Source organism: Mauremys reevesii, linkage group 7 (genome assembly GCF_016161935.1).
Source record: "Mauremys reevesii isolate NIE-2019 linkage group 7, ASM1616193v1, whole genome shotgun sequence".
In the NCBI taxonomy this organism is placed as follows: Eukaryota; Metazoa; Chordata; order Testudines; family Geoemydidae; genus Mauremys; species Mauremys reevesii.
Window position 1 is genome coordinate 95,691,631 of NC_052629.1, and position 16,569 is coordinate 95,708,199.

Here is a 16,569-nt window from a genome sequence, read left to right on the forward strand (position 1 = left end):
CACTGCCCAGCAGAAGCAGTGGGCCAGAGCAAGGCCCGGCTGCAGGGGAGGGGGGATGCCAGGGGAGGGGCCAGGCAGGATGGTCCCATGGGCTGTAGTTTGCCCATGTCTGCCCTATGGGGCCAGGTCTCCCTTCTCCTCTCTGCCCCAGCTCAGACCAACGGGCCCATCAAAGCCAGTGTCCCCCCTCCACCCCCGCATTACAACAATAGGCCCATCTAGCCCAGTATCCCATTGCCAGCCCCGTTACAGACACAGGCAGGACCATGTCCGAGTGCCCCGGGCACCTACCTCAACCCCCACCCCCATCACTGGGGAGAGGGGAGCCAGTGCAGAGCAAAGACCAAAGGGGAGGGATCGCTGCCACTCACCAGCTGCTGCCCCTGCATGGTGCAGGGATACAAGGCTATTGGCCACACAAGGGGCAGCTGGGAGCTTGACAGGACCCTTGTGAAGCCTGGCAGCTCGAGCAGAAAATGACCCATCCTTTTCCAGCTGGCAGCTGTGGTTCTGCTCCTGCCCCAGCCTCAGCCCTTGGCCAGTTCTGTCCCCACTCCAGACCTCAGCCCACCCCCAGCTGCGGCCCAGCCTCGACCCCCCCCCCCAGCCGCAGCCCTGCTCCCGGCCTCACTCCAGCGCTTGAAGCTCCAGCCCCCATGGCTCAAGGCAGGGACCCCACTTCCCCTTTTTTATACTCGTTTCCACCTGGTGTCAACGCTGCGTTCCAGTCGGGTGACCATCCACGCGCCCTTGGGGCTGGTATAAACATGGGCGTGATGGGGCCCAACGCCTTGCACAGCTCACGTGAGCAGCACTGCTTGGCATTCGGCAGGGGAGCGGGTTACTTACCAAGGCCCCCTGGTGCCGGCGGGGGAGGGTCAGTTTAACTTCAGCCCAAGGAAGGCTCTTAGGATGTTGCATCTAGATGAGGTGTGGTGACTCCGGTGGCTAATTAAGCTAATAAACACGACTGCAAAGGCCAGTCTAGACTCTCCACAGAGGGTGGCACTTTCCCTGGAGTGGGTGGGGGAAAGGGAAGGTCAATGGGAGCATTGGGGTTACATCCAATTAGCTCCGAGGGACATGGATTCCAGCCTGCACCTGTGACAGGAAGAGGCTGCTGGGGTGAAAATCTGCAGCTATGGGGAATGGGGGGAGGTGGCAGGAAGAAATGGGCCCTGTTTGGAGGCCAGATGGGAGCTGGGGGAGGCTGGGAGTTGGCAGCAGCAGCAGCCAGGGATCATTAGCTTTTCAAACCAGCTACCCTGGGGGCCAGGAAGAGTCCCAGGAGGGGTGTGGAACTGGCCCCTTAAATAGAGCAGCTGCGCCCTTGCTCACCAGTGCCTGCCCCGGGCAGGGAGATGATTTCATCCCTTCCCCCCACCACCATGTCTTGCAAATGTCCTATCCCACTGGCTCGCTGAGCAGCTGGGTTCCAGCCCCATGTGCCCCCATCCCCAACAACCACATTTCTGTGTCATCCCCAGCTCGGATGGGGTGGGATTAAAAGCTACAGGGGGCCCTGTGGGCCCCTTCCCCCACCCCGAAGCTTGGGCTATGGAGTATCAGTGCATGAGGACCAGATGCATCAGGGTGGGGATGGGAGTGGGGGAAGGTGCTGTGTAGTTCACGGGGCAATGTCTGTAGCATGTGTGGGTGCAGAACCCCCTATTCTGCTCCCAAATGAGCCCTCTAAGCAAGGGGGGGTCTGTCCATAGCCTGGACCCCCCACCCCTGCTCCCAAGAGTCAAGACAGAATCTTGTCCATCAACTATGCTGTGCTGGTAGGTGGGGCACAGGCCAACTCTGCCTCTTCCCCATCAGCAGGAGTGGCCTGGAGGAAGGGGTGGGGCTTAACCTCAGACTCCTCCCCCAGGGCAGGCTCATAGCGCAGGGCCGTCTCATTGTAGGCCTCCAGGATGGTCTGCCGCTCTTCTGGGGTGAAGTCCAAGGAGAAGGGGTGCACCTGCAGGATGTGGCGTTTGATGGTGCTCACCTTGAGAGTGGCGAGCGCCCCCCCACACACCATGCACACCAGCCCATGCCGCCTGCCATCGTAGTCCATCAGGTATTCCACGCGCCAGTGCAGCTGGTAGTTCCGCCGCTGCTCCCGCCGCGGTGCAGGTGCCGGGCCCATGGGGGGGCCAGCTGTGGGGTCAGGGGGGCTCTGTGGGGTGGATGGGGGCGTCCCCACCACCAACACACTCTCCTCCTCCTCTTCCTCCTCCTCCTCCCCCTCTGCAGGCAGCTGCACGTCCTCATCCAGCTCCTCGGGGCTTGATGGCTGCAAAGGATTCTGGGAGTCTCCTGGAAAGATGACAGAGCAAGGTCAAGTCAAGCTAGGTACCATGCTCGGCCCCCTGCCCCCACACACACACACTGCACAGACTCAGGCCTCATTCCCACATCCCTGGGCATGATGGAATTGCTGACCCTGTGGCTCCAAAGCAAAGCTCCATGGCCCCACCCCCATGGCTCAAAGATCACAGCACAGCTGGGGTACATGGCACATCCCACCTCCCTCCCTGTGGAAGGGGGAATTAGCCCAGCTGCAGTGTGTGGTGGGGGGTGCCTCTAGAGCACTGCTTCTGAGCCTGCCTGGCTGTGAGTGGGAGGGGACATTCACCTGTGGTGCTGTTCTGACCCAGCCCAGGTGCAGGGGGACTCAGGGCCTTTTGGACACTGGTTCCAATCCAGTTTGGCTCTGCATGGGGAGGGGCCTCTCTGGTGCTGATTCTGATCCAGTCTTTTTCAGAGCTGGTTTGGGAGAAGCCAGTGCTCACACAGGTCCTGGGGTGGGTCAGGCACACAGCTTCTCTGCTGGTGACTGGGGGTCATTTGTGGAGCTGTTGCTGGGTGCAATGCCGCCCGCTACCACCAGGGGGACTCATGGAGCTGCTGCCGGGTGCAATGCTTCCTGCTGCCACTAGGGGGGACGTGTTGCGCTCCTGCAGGATGCAATACCCCTGGGGCTACTGTGGGGGGAACACAGGAGGGGCTACAGGGTGCAGTACCACCTGCTGCCACCAGGTGGGGTTCTGGTCCTTGCAGCACATGCACTGCAGGTAGCAGAGGGAGGCAGACCAGGGCTGTTACTGTTCAGAGTACAGGCCAGGGCTTCTGCATGTGGTCCCGGCTGCCTCTACTCCCTGCAGCCCTAGCACTTGCTTTGGACACCAGGCACCCCCTGGCATCTTCCCTGGGGGGAGGGAATCTCCAGCAGCCCCCATCTGACCTGTCACCTTGTCCCTGGCTATTCTGAGACAGCCACACAGCACTGGATCCTCTTTGCTTGTCCCTCTCCCCATGAGAGGCTAGCAGCAGCTCCCCCTACCCGTCTTGCCCAGGGCTGGATGGCAGGACTTGCTCCTCAGCTTCTCGAGTACCTATGGGAAGGCCAGCAGCTGGTTGGCCCCAGCCCCAACCCCCATTCACCTGAGGCCTGCTCTGGCAGGGGTGACCCCATCTCCACCAGCTGGGCGACCTTGCGGTTCCACTCCTCCACGATCAGGGCTTTGACCTGGTGGCTGAGCAGGGTGGAGTCAGGGTGCCGCTGGCGGATGTGGCGTTTGATGGTGCTCATCTTGAGGGTGGCCAGTGCCCCGCCACACACCATGCAAACCAGCCCGTGCCGCTCGCCGTGGTAGTCCATCAGGTACTCCAGCCGCCAGTGCTCCTGGAAGTGGCGCCGGTGGTCTTTACCCCGCAGCGGCCCCCCTGCATCCAGCTCCCACGGCGCCACAGGCTCCTCCTTGGCCCAGCTCCCCGGGGAGCTGCTCTCCTCTGGCTCTGGGGCAGCCATTGCCGAGCATGGCTCAGAGGCTTCAGCACTAAGGTCCCCAGGGGAGAGGGCATCGGGCTCTAGGGAGAGATGGGGATCAAGACAGAGGTGCTGGGGGGTGTTCACATGTGGGTGCCCCATAGGCACAGACAGATTGTCCCACAACAGCACAGACAGACTCTGCTCCCATCCCCACAGATCTCACACACACACACTCCCTCCCCATCACAGGCTAGGACTGCCCCCCATGTGTGACACATGCTGTTACCCCAGCCCACCCCTCAGAGAGGACATGTTCCCCTCACCCACAGGCTCTCCAGCCCTCACCCCAGTCCCTCCAGCCTCCCCCTCACCCACTGAGGTCCCACACCCACCCCAGTCCTCCCAGCGCCCCCATCCACGAGGGGGTCCCCTCAACCTGGTCTCCCTCCCCCCTCACCTGCAGGGTGCTCTTCCTGAGGCACCCAGCCCTTGCCAGCAGCCAGCACCAGGGCACGGGAGTTCCAGGCCTCCAGGATGGCACCCTTCTCAGCGGGGCTGAAGGCGAGCGAGGCGGGGTGGGCCTGCAGCACGTGGCGCTTGATGTCATCCAGGTTGAGGCTGGGCAGCCCGCGCCCACACATCATGCAGCGCAGCCGGTTGCCCTGGGCATCGTAATCCATGAGGAACTCGGCCTGGAACCAGCTCTGCAGGGACTCACGCACATAGCGCTCCAGCCGGCGGGCGCTGGGCGATGCCTTCCTGCCCCCGATTGCCGGCCGCCGGACAGCCCCCCGTGGGGATGGGCATGGGGCACGGCGCCGACGCCGGAACCCGCCCCCCGCTGACAGCATCCCTGGGGGAGACAGACAGGTCAGCGCCCTGCACCCTCCTAACCCTGACCCCAGTGCCTGGGCAAGATGGGCATGGGACACAGGCTGTATCCGCTCCTGCCAACAGTGCCCCTGGAGGAGGCAGAGATGGGGCAGTGCCCCAGATACCCCTAACCCTGACACCAGCCACTCTTCCTTCTTAACCCTGAACCCCAGCTCTCCTGCATACCCCTCCCCCTCAGCCCCCCGAGAGATGGACATGGAGATGGGTCGGTCAGCCCCCAGTTCCCCATCCCCTGCCATGCCCTCACCTTCCCACTAACCCCACGCTCCCATCTTATTCTCCCCAGCTGCTAGCTGCCCCCATCACAAATGGGAGGGCTAGGCACCACATGGGCTCACACCAGGGCAGAGTGGAGCATCCCCTACAGGGAAAGAGCCTTAGCTGCCCAACAAGAAGGGTGCCTGGGGCAGTGGGGATTTGGGCAAGGTGGATTCCCCAAATGGGGGGGGGGGGGCAGGCCCTCACTGAGACCCAGGTGCCCCCAGAGACCGGAGGAGGGATTTCTGGAGTGCGGGTGCACGCCTGTGGGAAAGGAAAGGTGGGGAGATGCTTTGGAAGTCTGCCCAGGGAATGGGGGTGCCAGGGGTTGAGGCATGTGTCAGAGTATTCAGGAGAGGGGTGTCTAGGAGGGGGATGGGTGCTCAGGGGAGGGGTTGCCTAGGAGCAGCATGTGGGTGCCCAGGGCAGTGGGGGAGTGCTGGGGGTGCAGAGGGGCAGGAGGGATGGGTGTTCAGAGATGGGGATGCGTAGGAACAGTGGGGAGGGCTGCATAGAGGGGGGTGCCTGGGGCATAGGACTTGTGCGCTACCTTGTGCTCCCTGCAGACTGTCAGGTGCCTGGGCGGGGTCTCCGTGCCCCTCAAGCTCCCCGTCCAGCCCAAGGTGGGCATCCCAGCTCTGGATGATGACCTGCTTCTCGCGGGGGCCCCAGCCCCCGGAGTAGGGGTGCTTCTGGCGGATGTGACGCTTGATGGTGCTCAGCTTGAGGGTGGCCAGGGCGCTGCCACACACCATGCAGATCATGCCATGCCGCGCCGGGTTGAAGTCCATCAGGTACTCAGCCCGCCAGTGCTCGTGATAATAGCGCCGATGGTCCCGCCCAGGGATGCGGCTCTTCCCAGGCCGAGATGCCCGCTCCTCACAGTGATCTGAGTACTTCCGCCCCCCTGGAGCCATCAGGGGGTGCTCCTTGGGGGTCCCCCATGCCAGGGACCTCCCTAGCATCAACTCAGGGGCCTCGGTGCTGTCCTGGCTTGGGGATTCCCCTGGTGAAACAAACCACATGGGCAGGGATGTGTGAGAATGTAGCCTGGCACCTTGGCCGTGCATGGGAGGATGGGTCTCACATGGGGACTGAGGGGGCATCAGCAGAGCTGGTGGGGAGCCCAGGGCTGAGATGGCCGGGGTCTGCGGGTGGGGATTGAGGGGCACTGGCAGAGCTGTCGGGGGAGCCCAGGGCTGGGATCACTGGGGCCTGTGGGTGGGGATTGAGGGGCACTGGCAGAGCTGTGGGGGGAGCCCAGGGCTGGGATGGCCGGGGGCTGCAGGTGGGGATTGAGGGGCACTGGCAGAGCTGTGGGGGAAGCCCATGGCTGGAATGGCCGGGGGGTGCAGGTGGGGATTGAGGGGCACTGGCAGAGCTGTGGGGGGAGCCCAGGGCTGGGATGGCCAGGGGGTGCTGGTGGGGATTGAGGGGCACTGGCAGAGCTGTGGGGGGAGCCCAGGGCTGGGATGGCCGGGGGCTGCAGGTGGGGATTGAGGGGCACTGGCAGAGCTGTTGGGGGAGTCCAAGGCTGGGATGGCCAGGGGCTGCAGGTGGGGATTGAGGGAAATTGGCAGAGCTGTGGGGGAAGTCCAAGGCTGGGATGGCCAGGGGCTGCAGGTGGGGATTGAGGGAAATTGGCAGAGCTGTGGGGGAAGCCCAAGGCTGGAATGGCCGGGGGCTGCAGGTGGGGATTGAGGGAAATTGGCAGAGCTGTGTGGGGAGCCCAGGGCTGGGATGGCCGGGGACTGCGGGTGGGGATTGAGGGGAATTGGCAGAGCTGTGGGGGGAGCCCAGGGCTGGGATGGCCGGGGTCTGCGGGTGGGGATTGAGGGGAATTGGCAGAGCTATGTACAGCATTTGAGGACGTTGTCCTTTTTATGTCCTCAGAAGGGCCTCTTGTCCCTTTAAAAGACCTAGGGGGACAAGGGATGAGGGATCACCCTGAACTTCCATGCCCCTACCCAAAGGAGAGAAGCCCGGTGACCAGAGGGCTCCATGCCCTTTAAGACCCCAGCAAAGGGCATGACCATCCTGCCCCTTTAAGAGCTGAGGCTTGAGAGCGCAACGAGAAGAGGTTACTGCCCCTTTAAGTCCCCAGCAAAAACGTGGGTGCCCCCTCCCCTTTAAATACCTAGAGACACCTTTAGGGCCCCAGGATAAAAGGGATGGAGGAGCTTACCCCTTTAAGAGACCTGGGGGAGGGGAGGGAAGCAGGGGACAAGAACCCTGACCAATAAGATGGGTGGGGGGCCTTAAAGCGGCAGTGGGAGAGGACAGTGGGGAGCGGGGGGAGACCCGCTCTATAAGGCTGTGTGTCTTTGGGAAGAGGGTCTTAAAGGGGCACAGGGGGAGCAGGAGAGAGGATTCGTTCCTTATAAAATGGGGGGTGTGCTGCTTTAAAGGAGGGGGCGAGAGTCTTAAAGGGGCAGGGGGGGTTCTGAGGCTTCCAAGGGCCATTGGAGGGATCTTAAAGGGGCCGTCACCCCCCACCCGGGTCCCCTGGGCACCTGCTCACCCCAGGGCCGGCAGGGGGCGCCGGCCGCCCCCTTTGTTCTCACCTGCCTCCGGGTCCAGGGGCTCCCGTTTGACGGGGCGGCGGGGGGGAGGGGAGGGAGGCGGCTCCATCCCTCTGTCCGTGCGTCCGTCAGCACCCGCCCCCCTCCGGCCGCCTGTCCATCCGCGCCGGGGCCGCGGGGCAGGCTCGGGGCTGCCGCAGAGCCCTGCCCGCGCGGGGAGGGGGCTCCCGGGCTCCGTACGGCGGCTGCGGCCGAGCCAGGCTGCTCAGGCCGGGGTGGGGATTCCTGCCTGGGGCCCCTGGGGCTCCTTTAAGGGCTCCTGGGTAAATTTAAAGGGGCCGCGCTCTATTTCTGCAGCATGGGGGGAGGAGATGGGGGCACCCCCCGGGTCTCATCCACCCCACCCCACCCCGTGAGTCCCCTCCCCAGCCGTAGAGAGGGGAGCGGGGACTCAAGGCGGGGACTGGGGATATATGGGGTAGAGGGCTGGGATATAAGGGGACTCCGATGGTTATTAGCAGCCTCAGTTCTCACACACACACCCCGCAACTCTGAGTCCCCAACCGAGGAGGGAGTGGGGGAGCTGGGCTATAAGGGGCCGTTTGCAATACACTGAACTGCCCCAGGTCTCTGCTACTTCCCATCAATGCACCGCCCAGTTCTAACACAGAGCGGTGCGCTCCCTTCAGCCCCCCGTTACCCAGATCGAGCGGGGGTGTTGGGATCGACTATACCCCATGCAGCACAGGAACCGATCCCTCTGCCTGGGCGAAACCTCTGCCCCCCACGTTGCCTCCCACTCCACGGGCATCCCCAGTGCCATCCCCACACTGTCTCACTGCTCCAACCCCCATCCACTACAGAATCCCCCATACGTGCCCTGGGGGTGGGGTTCTGCCCCTTGGAATCCCGTCCCTTATAAAATCCCCTCCCCCTCCTCGTTCCTGAGGGGCACGACTCAGTCCCTGAAGAATTCCCCTTCGCTGTGCTCGGGGAGCAAAGCCCAGCATATATAAATCGCCCCCCCCCTTCGTGTCCAGGGGTGGGGCTCAGACCCTATGGAATCCCCATCCCTTATAGAATTCCCTCTCCTTTTTCCTGTCCCCCTGGGGCGGGGCTCAGCCGCTATACTATCCCCTCCCGTATAGAGTCCCCTTCCTGTGCCCAGGGAACAGGACTCAACGCCTACAGAATTCCCTCCCTCTCCCTATGTCCGTGAGACTGGGCTCAGCCCTTTCCCTCCCCTGTCCCGGGGGTGGGCCTCTGCCTGCCCCTATAGAATGCCCCCTATAGACCCGTCCCCATCCCTGTCCCCACAGAGCGAGGCTCAGGCTCTACAATCCCCGCCCCTCCCCTCTCACATCCTGCAATCCCGCTCTCGGCCGGTAGGTGGTGCCTGGCCCAGCCCCTCCCCCAGGCTCCTCCTACTCCTTCCCGTATCCACGCACTGATTGGCCGGCGCTGAAGGAGGCTGGAGCTTAGGGCGGTGGGCTTCTCACGATTGGCTGTGCGCAATGGAGGGAGCCCCAAGCTAAGAGAGCCGGGACAATGAGACCATAGAGAGGGAGGTTGTGGGGGCTGGATGGGAGGTGGGTGGTGCCGCTCCCTCCGCGAAACTCTATGGTGCCGGGCCCGGGAGCAGCAGCGCGAGCCGGTGAATGGGGAGGGGTCGCCAGGATGGATCCGGCAGCGGGGGGAGGGGCTGGGATCCGGTGGTGGGAGGGGGCTGGGATCCAGCGGGGAGGCTGGGGGAGGGGGCTGGGATCCAGCGGGGAGCCTGGGGGAGGGGGCTGGGATCTAGTGGGGGTGCGAGTGGCGCTGGGGGCTGGGATCTAATGGGGGTGCTGTGGGGCTGGGATCAAGCGGGGGTGTGGGTCACACTGGGGATGAAGGAGGGGCTGGGATCAGAGGGGCTGGAACAATGTTATAGTGGGGGTGCTGAGAGCCATTGAATCAAACTATAAACCCTATATGTGATGGAAACCACTTCAAGCCATGGGATGCTACCCAGCACCCCTAGTTCCAGCACCTATAGCTGGGATCCAGTGGGTGTGTGGGTCACACTGGGGAAGAAGTAGGGTCTGGGATCCAGTGGAATGAATGGGTCATATGGGGGAGGGGCTGGGATCCAGTGGAAGGCACAGGTCATACTGGGGAGGAAAGAGGGGCAGAGATTGGGGGGGGGGGTCACACTGGGGAGGAAGATGATGCTGGCATCAGGATCCAGTGGATGGTGTGGGTCACTCAGGGGGCAGGGATCTAATATGGGAAGAGTTGCACAGGTTTAGCATGGGGTCATTGGGATCCAGTGGGGTGGCCTGTGGGAGAATTAGGGGACTGAGCAGACTGTGATGGGAAGAATGGGGTCCAGATGGGGACTAGGTTATGCTGGAGGAGTGGATTATTGAAGAGGGCTAGGATGCAGTAGGGGGTGTCATTGTGCATGGATTGGGGGCAGGAGGCCAGACCCATAGAAGGATCCGTGGGTTCTCCATTCCTGCGGGGTGGGGTGCAGCTTGGTCTGCTGTTCTTACGGCCCCTCTTCCATAGCAAAGGATGGCTGGTTATTAATCAGCCCCTGTGCCCTGCCCCCTGAGGTGGCTGCATCTTGGTACCTGGTGCATTGGTTATAAACCACTTGGGATCTTTTGCATTCTGCCATGTCCATCTTGGAATCTTCCAGCCAATGGGTCAGGACTCCTGGGTTCCCTCCCTGGCTCTGGGAGAGGATCACTGCCTCTTCAGCCCCCCTGTAGCTGGTGCCTTAAAGCCCCCACACAGGCTCCAGTGGGAGTAACCCTCCCCGTTCCTTTTTTCTGCTGCCCGATGGCCCTGCAGCCATCCCATGTGGGGCAGCCAGCAGAAGGGGATGGAGGGGCAACTGGGCTCCCAGGCTCACTGGAGAGTCTGGGAAGGAAGGAATCTGGAGGTAATCCCAGGGTCAAGGGGGTGGTGGTGGACACTTGAGAAGGGAGGGCTCCAACTGTCATTGGGGCCCACAGTTCCTGGGGGGTGGGGGGCACTCCCAAGAGCAGGGGAATTGAAAAGGCGGGGGCTTCGGAGGGGACGCCCAGGGTTATGGGGGTCTGGGAAGAAGGGGAGGTTTCCAGGGTCAGTGGGGAAAGAGGGCTAGGAATGAAGTGTCGAGGGCATAGATGCTGGAGTGGGGGGTGCTTGAAGAAATTTCCATAGGGTTTACAATTTGATTCAATGGCTCTCAGCACCCCCATCATACAAATTGTTCCAGCACCCCTAGTTCAGGGGTCAATGAGCAGATGTGGGGGGACTGGGAGGAGGCTCACAGGGATTGGGGGGGGCGAGGGATGTATTTCCCAGGGTAGAAAGGGAGTGGATCCAGGCCCCTGGCCTGAGAGGAGCAAGACACTGGGTCCTTTTGGGGGTTCCCTGCCACAGTGGCCTGACTGGGGATGGGGTTGTCCCATAGCTGGGACTCTGCCTCCCACAGAAGAGCACAAAGGGGCTGTTGCTAGGCCTGAGTGGCTGGAGATAAGAAGAGGGTGGGGGCGGCCTTGAGGTTGGGGGTAGTGAAAGAGACGGCAAGGTGGGGGTGGGGGAAGCTCTGCCCAAGGTTAGCCAGTGCCTAGGGAGGGAGGGGCTCTGAGCTCCTGGATTCGGTCCCTAGGTCTGAGAGGGAAGTGGGATCTAGTGGTTAGAGTGGGGTGGGGTCTCCTGATTGCCCTGACTAACCCCCTCCCCCCATTGTGTCTAGCTCTGCCCAGGCCCAACCATGGAGGTGAAGGCAGAGGTGCCCCGGCTGGAGTACATTGCTGTCTCGCTGAAGTGTGAGGCAGAGGAACAAGTGCCAATTGCAGCCTGTGCCCAGCTCTGTGCCCCCGTGGGCGACCTCGCCCCCGGGGTCAAGCTGGAGGAGGCTGACAAGGAGCCTCTAGACAGAGGTATGGACTTTCCAGCCAGGACTCTGGGTTCTAGCCCCTGCTCTGGGAGGGGAGTGGGGTCTAGTGGTGAGAGCTAAGGGGGCTGGGTGCCAAGGACTCCTGGGTTCTCGCTCCCCTGAGCACATTTTGTCTTTCTGGCTAGGGGGAGCACCAGCAGAGGCAGGGCCTGGTAGGGCCTGGCAGCAGGAGTACTTAGTGGGAGACTGCCCGGGGCGCGGCGGGACCGTGTGCATGGTCTGTGGCACCTTCCTGGGTACCTGTGGGCCGAGTGCTGCCCGGGAGCATGTTCTGCAGCACCACGCCCACTCGCTGGGCCTCAGCCCGGAGGAGAAGCGCAACATTCTGGAGGCCTGGAGCCAGGGGGGCAACCTGCCCGAGGGGACACCCCCACCCTGCACCCCAGGTATGTTCCCCAGCCCCTCCTGTATCAGGGGGACCCAGGGCTGGGGTAGCAGGTGAGATGTGGGTCGGCACTGAGGGGCACCAGCAGAGCTGGGGAGGAGCACAGGGCTGGGGTAGCAGGCAGCTGCAGACCAGGAGCAAGGGGCACCAGGAGAGCTGTGTTGGGGGAGGGAGCAGCGGAGCTATGGGTTGGGATTGAAGGGCACCAGCAGGGGGGCGGTGATGCAGCCATCCCAGACTTTCACTCCCCCTCTAGGTCAGTACCATGGGGCCAAGGAACCTGCCGAGATCGAGGTTCTAATTGATCCAGAGGAGCAGACGGTGACCCGGAAACGTGGGCAGCCCAGAGGGCGCCCTGCCCCCCGCCCAGGTGAGTGCCAGGCCTGGGCGGGTGCTGGGGGTCAGGGACCATGCTCAGCCATGTGGGTGCCCATCCCCTTTGTTTTGGGGCTTCCTCTCGTGACACCAGGTGTCTCATCGCAGATGCTAGGGCCCTGGAGCCTGGGCAGCGCCTGCGGGGCCAGAGGAGACGACAGAGCGTGGGGCCTGTGGAGGGCATGGCGCTACCAGCCAGGGAGCGGAGGAGCAAGCAGCTGAGTGAGGGACAGGACAGGGGCACCGCGAGTCCAGGTGAGTGGTAGGGGTGGAGGGGAGAGGGAGCAGGATTCCTGGGTTCAGTTCCCGGGGAGGGGAGTGGGATCTGTGGGTTAGAGCAGGGGAGCTGGGAGCCAGGACCTTGGTTCCTTCTCAGTCCCTACCCCACCCTTACTGCTGTGTCTCTCCCCACAGGGACAACATCCCCTTCAGAGGAGGCTGCCCCGAGCTCAGCGCCCCCTGAAATCCGCCTCTTCACTGACGGTTCTTTCCCAGCCGGATTCACGCTCAGGCTGTACTGCAGACCCCAGTCAGGTGAGGGCGCTGTAGGAAAGAGGGTGTCCCCTGCAGCCACCCCTATTTCCCCCAGAGCAGAGCTGAAGGCCTCTTCCCCCCCACCTCCGCCCCCGTTGTCCTATCCCTCCTCCAGGGTCCCAGCTGCATCCCAGCTCCCACAGATCAGCCTCCAGGATCTCAGCCAGCTCCCAGCCCCAGATGCTGCCCCTTGCTGGTTCCCCTTGGCTGGGGGCCAGCTGAGTTCCCACCCACTGGTGACTTCATCCTGACCCGGGGGGAGACAAGGGGCAGGCACTCCCTTCCCAACCTACATGCCTTGGGGGAGCTGGGGTGGACACCCACGGTGGGTGGTGAAGGGAGAGGAGGCACAGCGATCCCCCCCTCGCTGACCCCTCTCTGCCTGCAGCTTCTGGAGGGAGAGAAATCAGGAAGAATCCAAGCATCCAGGAACGGAAGAGCCCAGGGGACAGGGGAAAAACCCAGGCACTGGGGAAGAGACAGAAGCAGCTGGGCAAAGCAGGGACCGTGAGACGGGGCGCAGGGAACCCAGGTGAGTGTGGCAAGGTGGGTTAGTGGGGAGGGTCCCTAGTGGCCCACTAGAGTCCACTCCAGAGGCAGCTGCATCTTACTGCTGGACATGGGATCCCTATATTAACAGCCCCCGTACGCCCCACCCCAGAGGCAGCTGCATCTCAGTTCCTGGTGACGGGTGCCCATATAAACAGCCCCCACCCCAGAGTTAGCTGCTTTACAGTGCTGGCTGCTGGTTCTCAGCATTAACCCTTTGCCCTCTCTGCAGTTGGCAACTGCCCCGTCTCTGCGCTGCCCAGCCAGGATCTGGACCCAGGTGTCCCCCGCCTCCGCCGCAAGGGCTACTCTCACCATGGCATCACCCGACGCCTCCGCCTGAGCCCTAGCACCGTCCGCTGCACCCTGCAGAGCTGGCAGGCGCGGGGCAAGGCCCCACCAGCACCCTCCCCACCCCAGGCCAGGCCCTTTGACCCGGCATGGCGCGCCGACTTCCTGATGGACTACGATGCTGGTGCAGGCACCATGGTGTGCATGGTCTGCGAGTACTCACTGCTGCCTATTCGACTAGGCACCGTCATGCGCCACATTCGCCAGTGCCATGCCGAGACCCTGCACTTGCCTCGGGGGGTGCGCCGGGCCATCCGTGAGGTGTGGGAGACCCGGGGACCCGTCCCCGCTCCACCCCAGCACGGGGCGCTGAAGGGGGAATAGCGACCCAGGGACCTGCCCCTGCTCCACCCTAGCACGGGGCGCTGCAGGGGAAGGAGTGAGGCTGAGGGGGGAATGGGGACCCATCCCCACTCCACCCCAGCATGGGGCGCTGCAGGGGGAATAGCGACCCAGGGACCTGCCCCCGCTCCACCCTAGCACGGGGCGCTGCAGGGGAAGGAGTGAGGCTGAGGGGGGAATGGGGACCTGGCCCCGCTCCACCCCAGCACGGGGCGCTGCAAGGGAAGGAGTGAGGCTGAGGGGGGAATGAGGACCTCTCCCTGCTCCACCCCACCCCAGCACGGGGCGCTGCAGGGGAAGGAGTGAGGCTGAGGGGGGAATGGGGACCTGTCCCTCCTCCACCTCAGCACAGGGGAGGCTGCCCACATACTGGTGAGGTGACCTGCGGGGGGGCGGGAGCATCCTGGGGGGTGAGGTAGGATGCTCCCGATTGACCCAGCTATACAGGGATACTGAGACACACCCCCAGCCTTCCCCACTATAGGTGTCCCCCCACCCCCCATGGCCTTTGATCTCTGCCTCCTTTGTCCAGCATTCTCCCTCCACTGCCTGGGGGGGATCCACGCCTCCTTGCCCCCTGGCACTGTTCCCCTCGACATACCTGTCCTTGTGCCCCCTGCCAGTGGGGGCAGGGAGCGCTGGGTCAGTGCCAACTGGCCCTCCCCAAGCTGCATTATAGCCTAGGCAGGGGTGGGATGAATGCCCCCTGAAGTTACCCAGAGCAGCCACATGAGGGCATCCCCACAGAATGTAAATAGAGCCAGGAGCAATAAATTATTTTTGATGAAGTCGAGTGGCATTTAATCCTTGGGTGCCCTGACCCCGCATCCTGCGCTCGTCTCCAGGCCCTCTCCTGGAGCAGGGAGGAGCCCTCGCCATCCTAGGTGTTGCGGATTGTTTGCTGCCCCCTGGGGGAGCTGGATTCTGGCCTGGCTCATGCACCATCCCAGTGGCTACGAGCCCCTTCATTCCAGCCGGGTCATCACTGGGAAGGCTCAGGGCAGAGCACGATGGGGGTGGGCAGGGGCTATCTTGGGGGCGGGGAAGTGATGGGGGCATGACTCGGGAGGGGGGTGGAATGGTGAGGTGGGGGGCACTAGGCTGGGATCAGTGGGTGTCAGGCAGGCTTGGCACTCTCCTTGGGGCACAGGCCAAGCGACCTCTGAACATCTCCTCTAGGCTGGAGCCCAGCTGGGGGCTCCCATGGCCAAAGGAGGGGGGTCTATCTCACCAACAGCCATTTGGCAGCCGAACTGCCCGCCACCTGGCTGAGCTTTAACACAGCCCCACACAGGGCACGTCCTGCACTTGTGAGGGCTGGCCCCTTCCCCCCCTGGTTTGCAGAAGTGTCCGGGGGGGCTCCCCTCCCTCCAGGCAAGGTCGTGCTGCAGGACGGGGGTGACCAGGGGTGCCCTGTGCCTGCTGAGTGCCCCTGGGCTCCCACTCGCTAAGGGGGAGGGGTGTTTCCCATCCCCTCCCTGTCTGCCAAACAACTTTGCTGCCCAACACCCAGTGGATCAGTCTGGGGCAATGCCCCTAGCAAGCCCCCGGATCCATGTGTGGGTCTGCTGCCTCCCCGACCCCAGATTCTCCTCCCCATGCCTGCACCTCCAATCCCAGACCTCCTGGGAGACCCACCTCTACTGCTCCATTCCAGCCCCCCGCACCCCATCGCAGATCTCCCCATCCCCTCCCAAGTCCCCCCTACCCCCCAATGCAGCACATGGCAGCCTTGTTACAAAAATGAATCCACGTTTAATAAATTATTCCTGGCCTCAATAAATAATGAAGACAAATTCCAAAGAGAAACAGCAGAGTCCCCCCGCACACTCCAAGCTCCTATGCCTGGGGGTGGGAGAGCCTCTTTAAATACAAAGCTCTCAGATCCGTGGGGAAAAGGGGGGGAGCCCGATACGAGCCTCCACCCCAGGGGATGAGGGGGCAGGGATTGTTGCACGCTCGCTAGCCCCTGGCTGTGCAGTGCCCCCTAGCCAGCTGCCAGTGCAGGACAGGGGGGTTGCATGACTGGCTCTGGGGCAGACAGGGGTGTGATTGTGTCAGGATGGGATTGCGTGAATGGGGAGAGTGGTGTCTGGGAGGGGGCTTGTGAACGTGTGTGTAATGGGGGTGGGGCAGGTGAGTGCATAGGGGGGTCTCTGGTGAGTGGGTTCATGCATTTGCCTGGATGCCTGTATGCGCCTAACCCACTCCTGCCCCAGGTGGGGCTCTGCCTTCCTCCAGTGGGGGCTGGGCCCTGTCTAGTCCCTGCTGCAGCCTTAGCTAACACCTGGGCCTTACAGCTCAGCCAGCAGAAAGGCTCCAGCTTTAAGAGCAGGACCCCGTGGGTCCCTCCCTGTGGTTGAAGCTCCAGCTGGGGTGTTGGGACACCTGGGAACTCATGAGGGCACAAGGGGGCACATGTCCATGGCTCGGGGGGGGGGGGGGGGAGAGGCAGGTACGGGGGCTCCGGTGGGGCTTGCCCGGGGCACGGGGGCTGTGGGCCGTAGGTGGGCACCGCGGCCGGAGAGGGGGTGTGGATGAGCGTGCATATGGCCGGGGGGGGGGGGGGGATTGTGGGCAGTGCCTCTTTCTGTGCAGGGGGAGGGGTCTCCCTTTGCTGTCACCCCCCAACAGAAACTGGCCCCATCCCTTCATTTTTGGC

At 63.2% G+C, this 16,569-nt stretch overlaps 2 protein-coding genes across 4 annotated transcripts; one reads left to right on the forward strand and one right to left on the reverse strand.

The window, feature by feature from the left end:
- Window positions 1–345: 345 nt before the first annotated feature.
- ZFTA (zinc finger translocation associated) lies at window positions 346–8,910 on the reverse strand. Its single transcript, XM_039482677.1, has 6 exons — window positions 8,799–8,910; window positions 7,480–7,756; window positions 5,466–5,921; window positions 4,221–4,616; window positions 3,436–3,861; window positions 346–2,307 (listed from the first exon to the last, which is right to left on the reverse strand). The coding sequence occupies exons 2-6, from the start codon at window positions 7,544–7,546 to the stop codon at window positions 1,772–1,774; spliced, it is 1,881 nt and encodes a 626-aa protein (XP_039338611.1). The 5' UTR covers window positions 7,547–7,756; window positions 8,799–8,910; the 3' UTR covers window positions 346–1,771.
- A 28-nt stretch (window positions 8,911–8,938) lies between these two features.
- SPINDOC (spindlin interactor and repressor of chromatin binding) lies at window positions 8,939–14,695 on the forward strand. Of its 3 annotated transcripts, XM_039482678.1 has the most exons (8): window positions 8,939–9,091; window positions 11,168–11,354; window positions 11,497–11,757; window positions 12,013–12,126; window positions 12,240–12,386; window positions 12,546–12,665; window positions 13,054–13,197; window positions 13,447–14,695. In XM_039482678.1, exons 1-8 carry the CDS (start codon window positions 9,020–9,022, stop codon window positions 13,887–13,889), a joined length of 1,488 nt encoding a protein of 495 aa, XP_039338612.1. In that variant the 5' UTR covers window positions 8,939–9,019; the 3' UTR covers window positions 13,890–14,695. The 3 variants fall into 3 exon arrangements, with proteins under 3 accessions (XP_039338612.1, XP_039338613.1, XP_039338614.1); XM_039482679.1 differs by lacking the exon at window positions 12,546–12,665; XM_039482680.1 differs by lacking the exon at window positions 11,497–11,757.
- The last annotated feature ends 1,874 nt before the right edge of the window (window positions 14,696–16,569 follow it).

Coding starts and splice junctions, on each gene's coding strand:
- SPINDOC (XM_039482678.1), top strand. CDS start 9,020: ATGGGAGGTGGGTGGTGCCGCTCCCTCCGCGAAACTCTATGGTGCCGG. Junction 11,758..12,012: donor ACCCCCACCCTGCACCCCAG/GTATGTTCCCCA, acceptor CTCCCCCTCTAG/GTCAGTACCATGGGGCCAAG. Junction 12,127..12,239: donor GCGCCCTGCCCCCCGCCCAG/GTGAGTGCCAGG, acceptor GTCTCATCGCAG/ATGCTAGGGCCCTGGAGCCT.
- ZFTA (XM_039482677.1), bottom strand. CDS start 7,546: ATGGAGCCGCCTCCCTCCCCTCCCCCCCGCCGCCCCGTCAAACGGGAG. Junction 4,617..5,465: donor CAGTCTGCAGGGAGCACAAG/GTAGCGCACAAG, acceptor TGTCTCCCCCAG/GGATGCTGTCAGCGGGGGGC. Junction 3,862..4,220: donor TCAGGAAGAGCACCCTGCAG/GTGAGGGGGGAG, acceptor ATCTCTCCCTAG/AGCCCGATGCCCTCTCCCCT.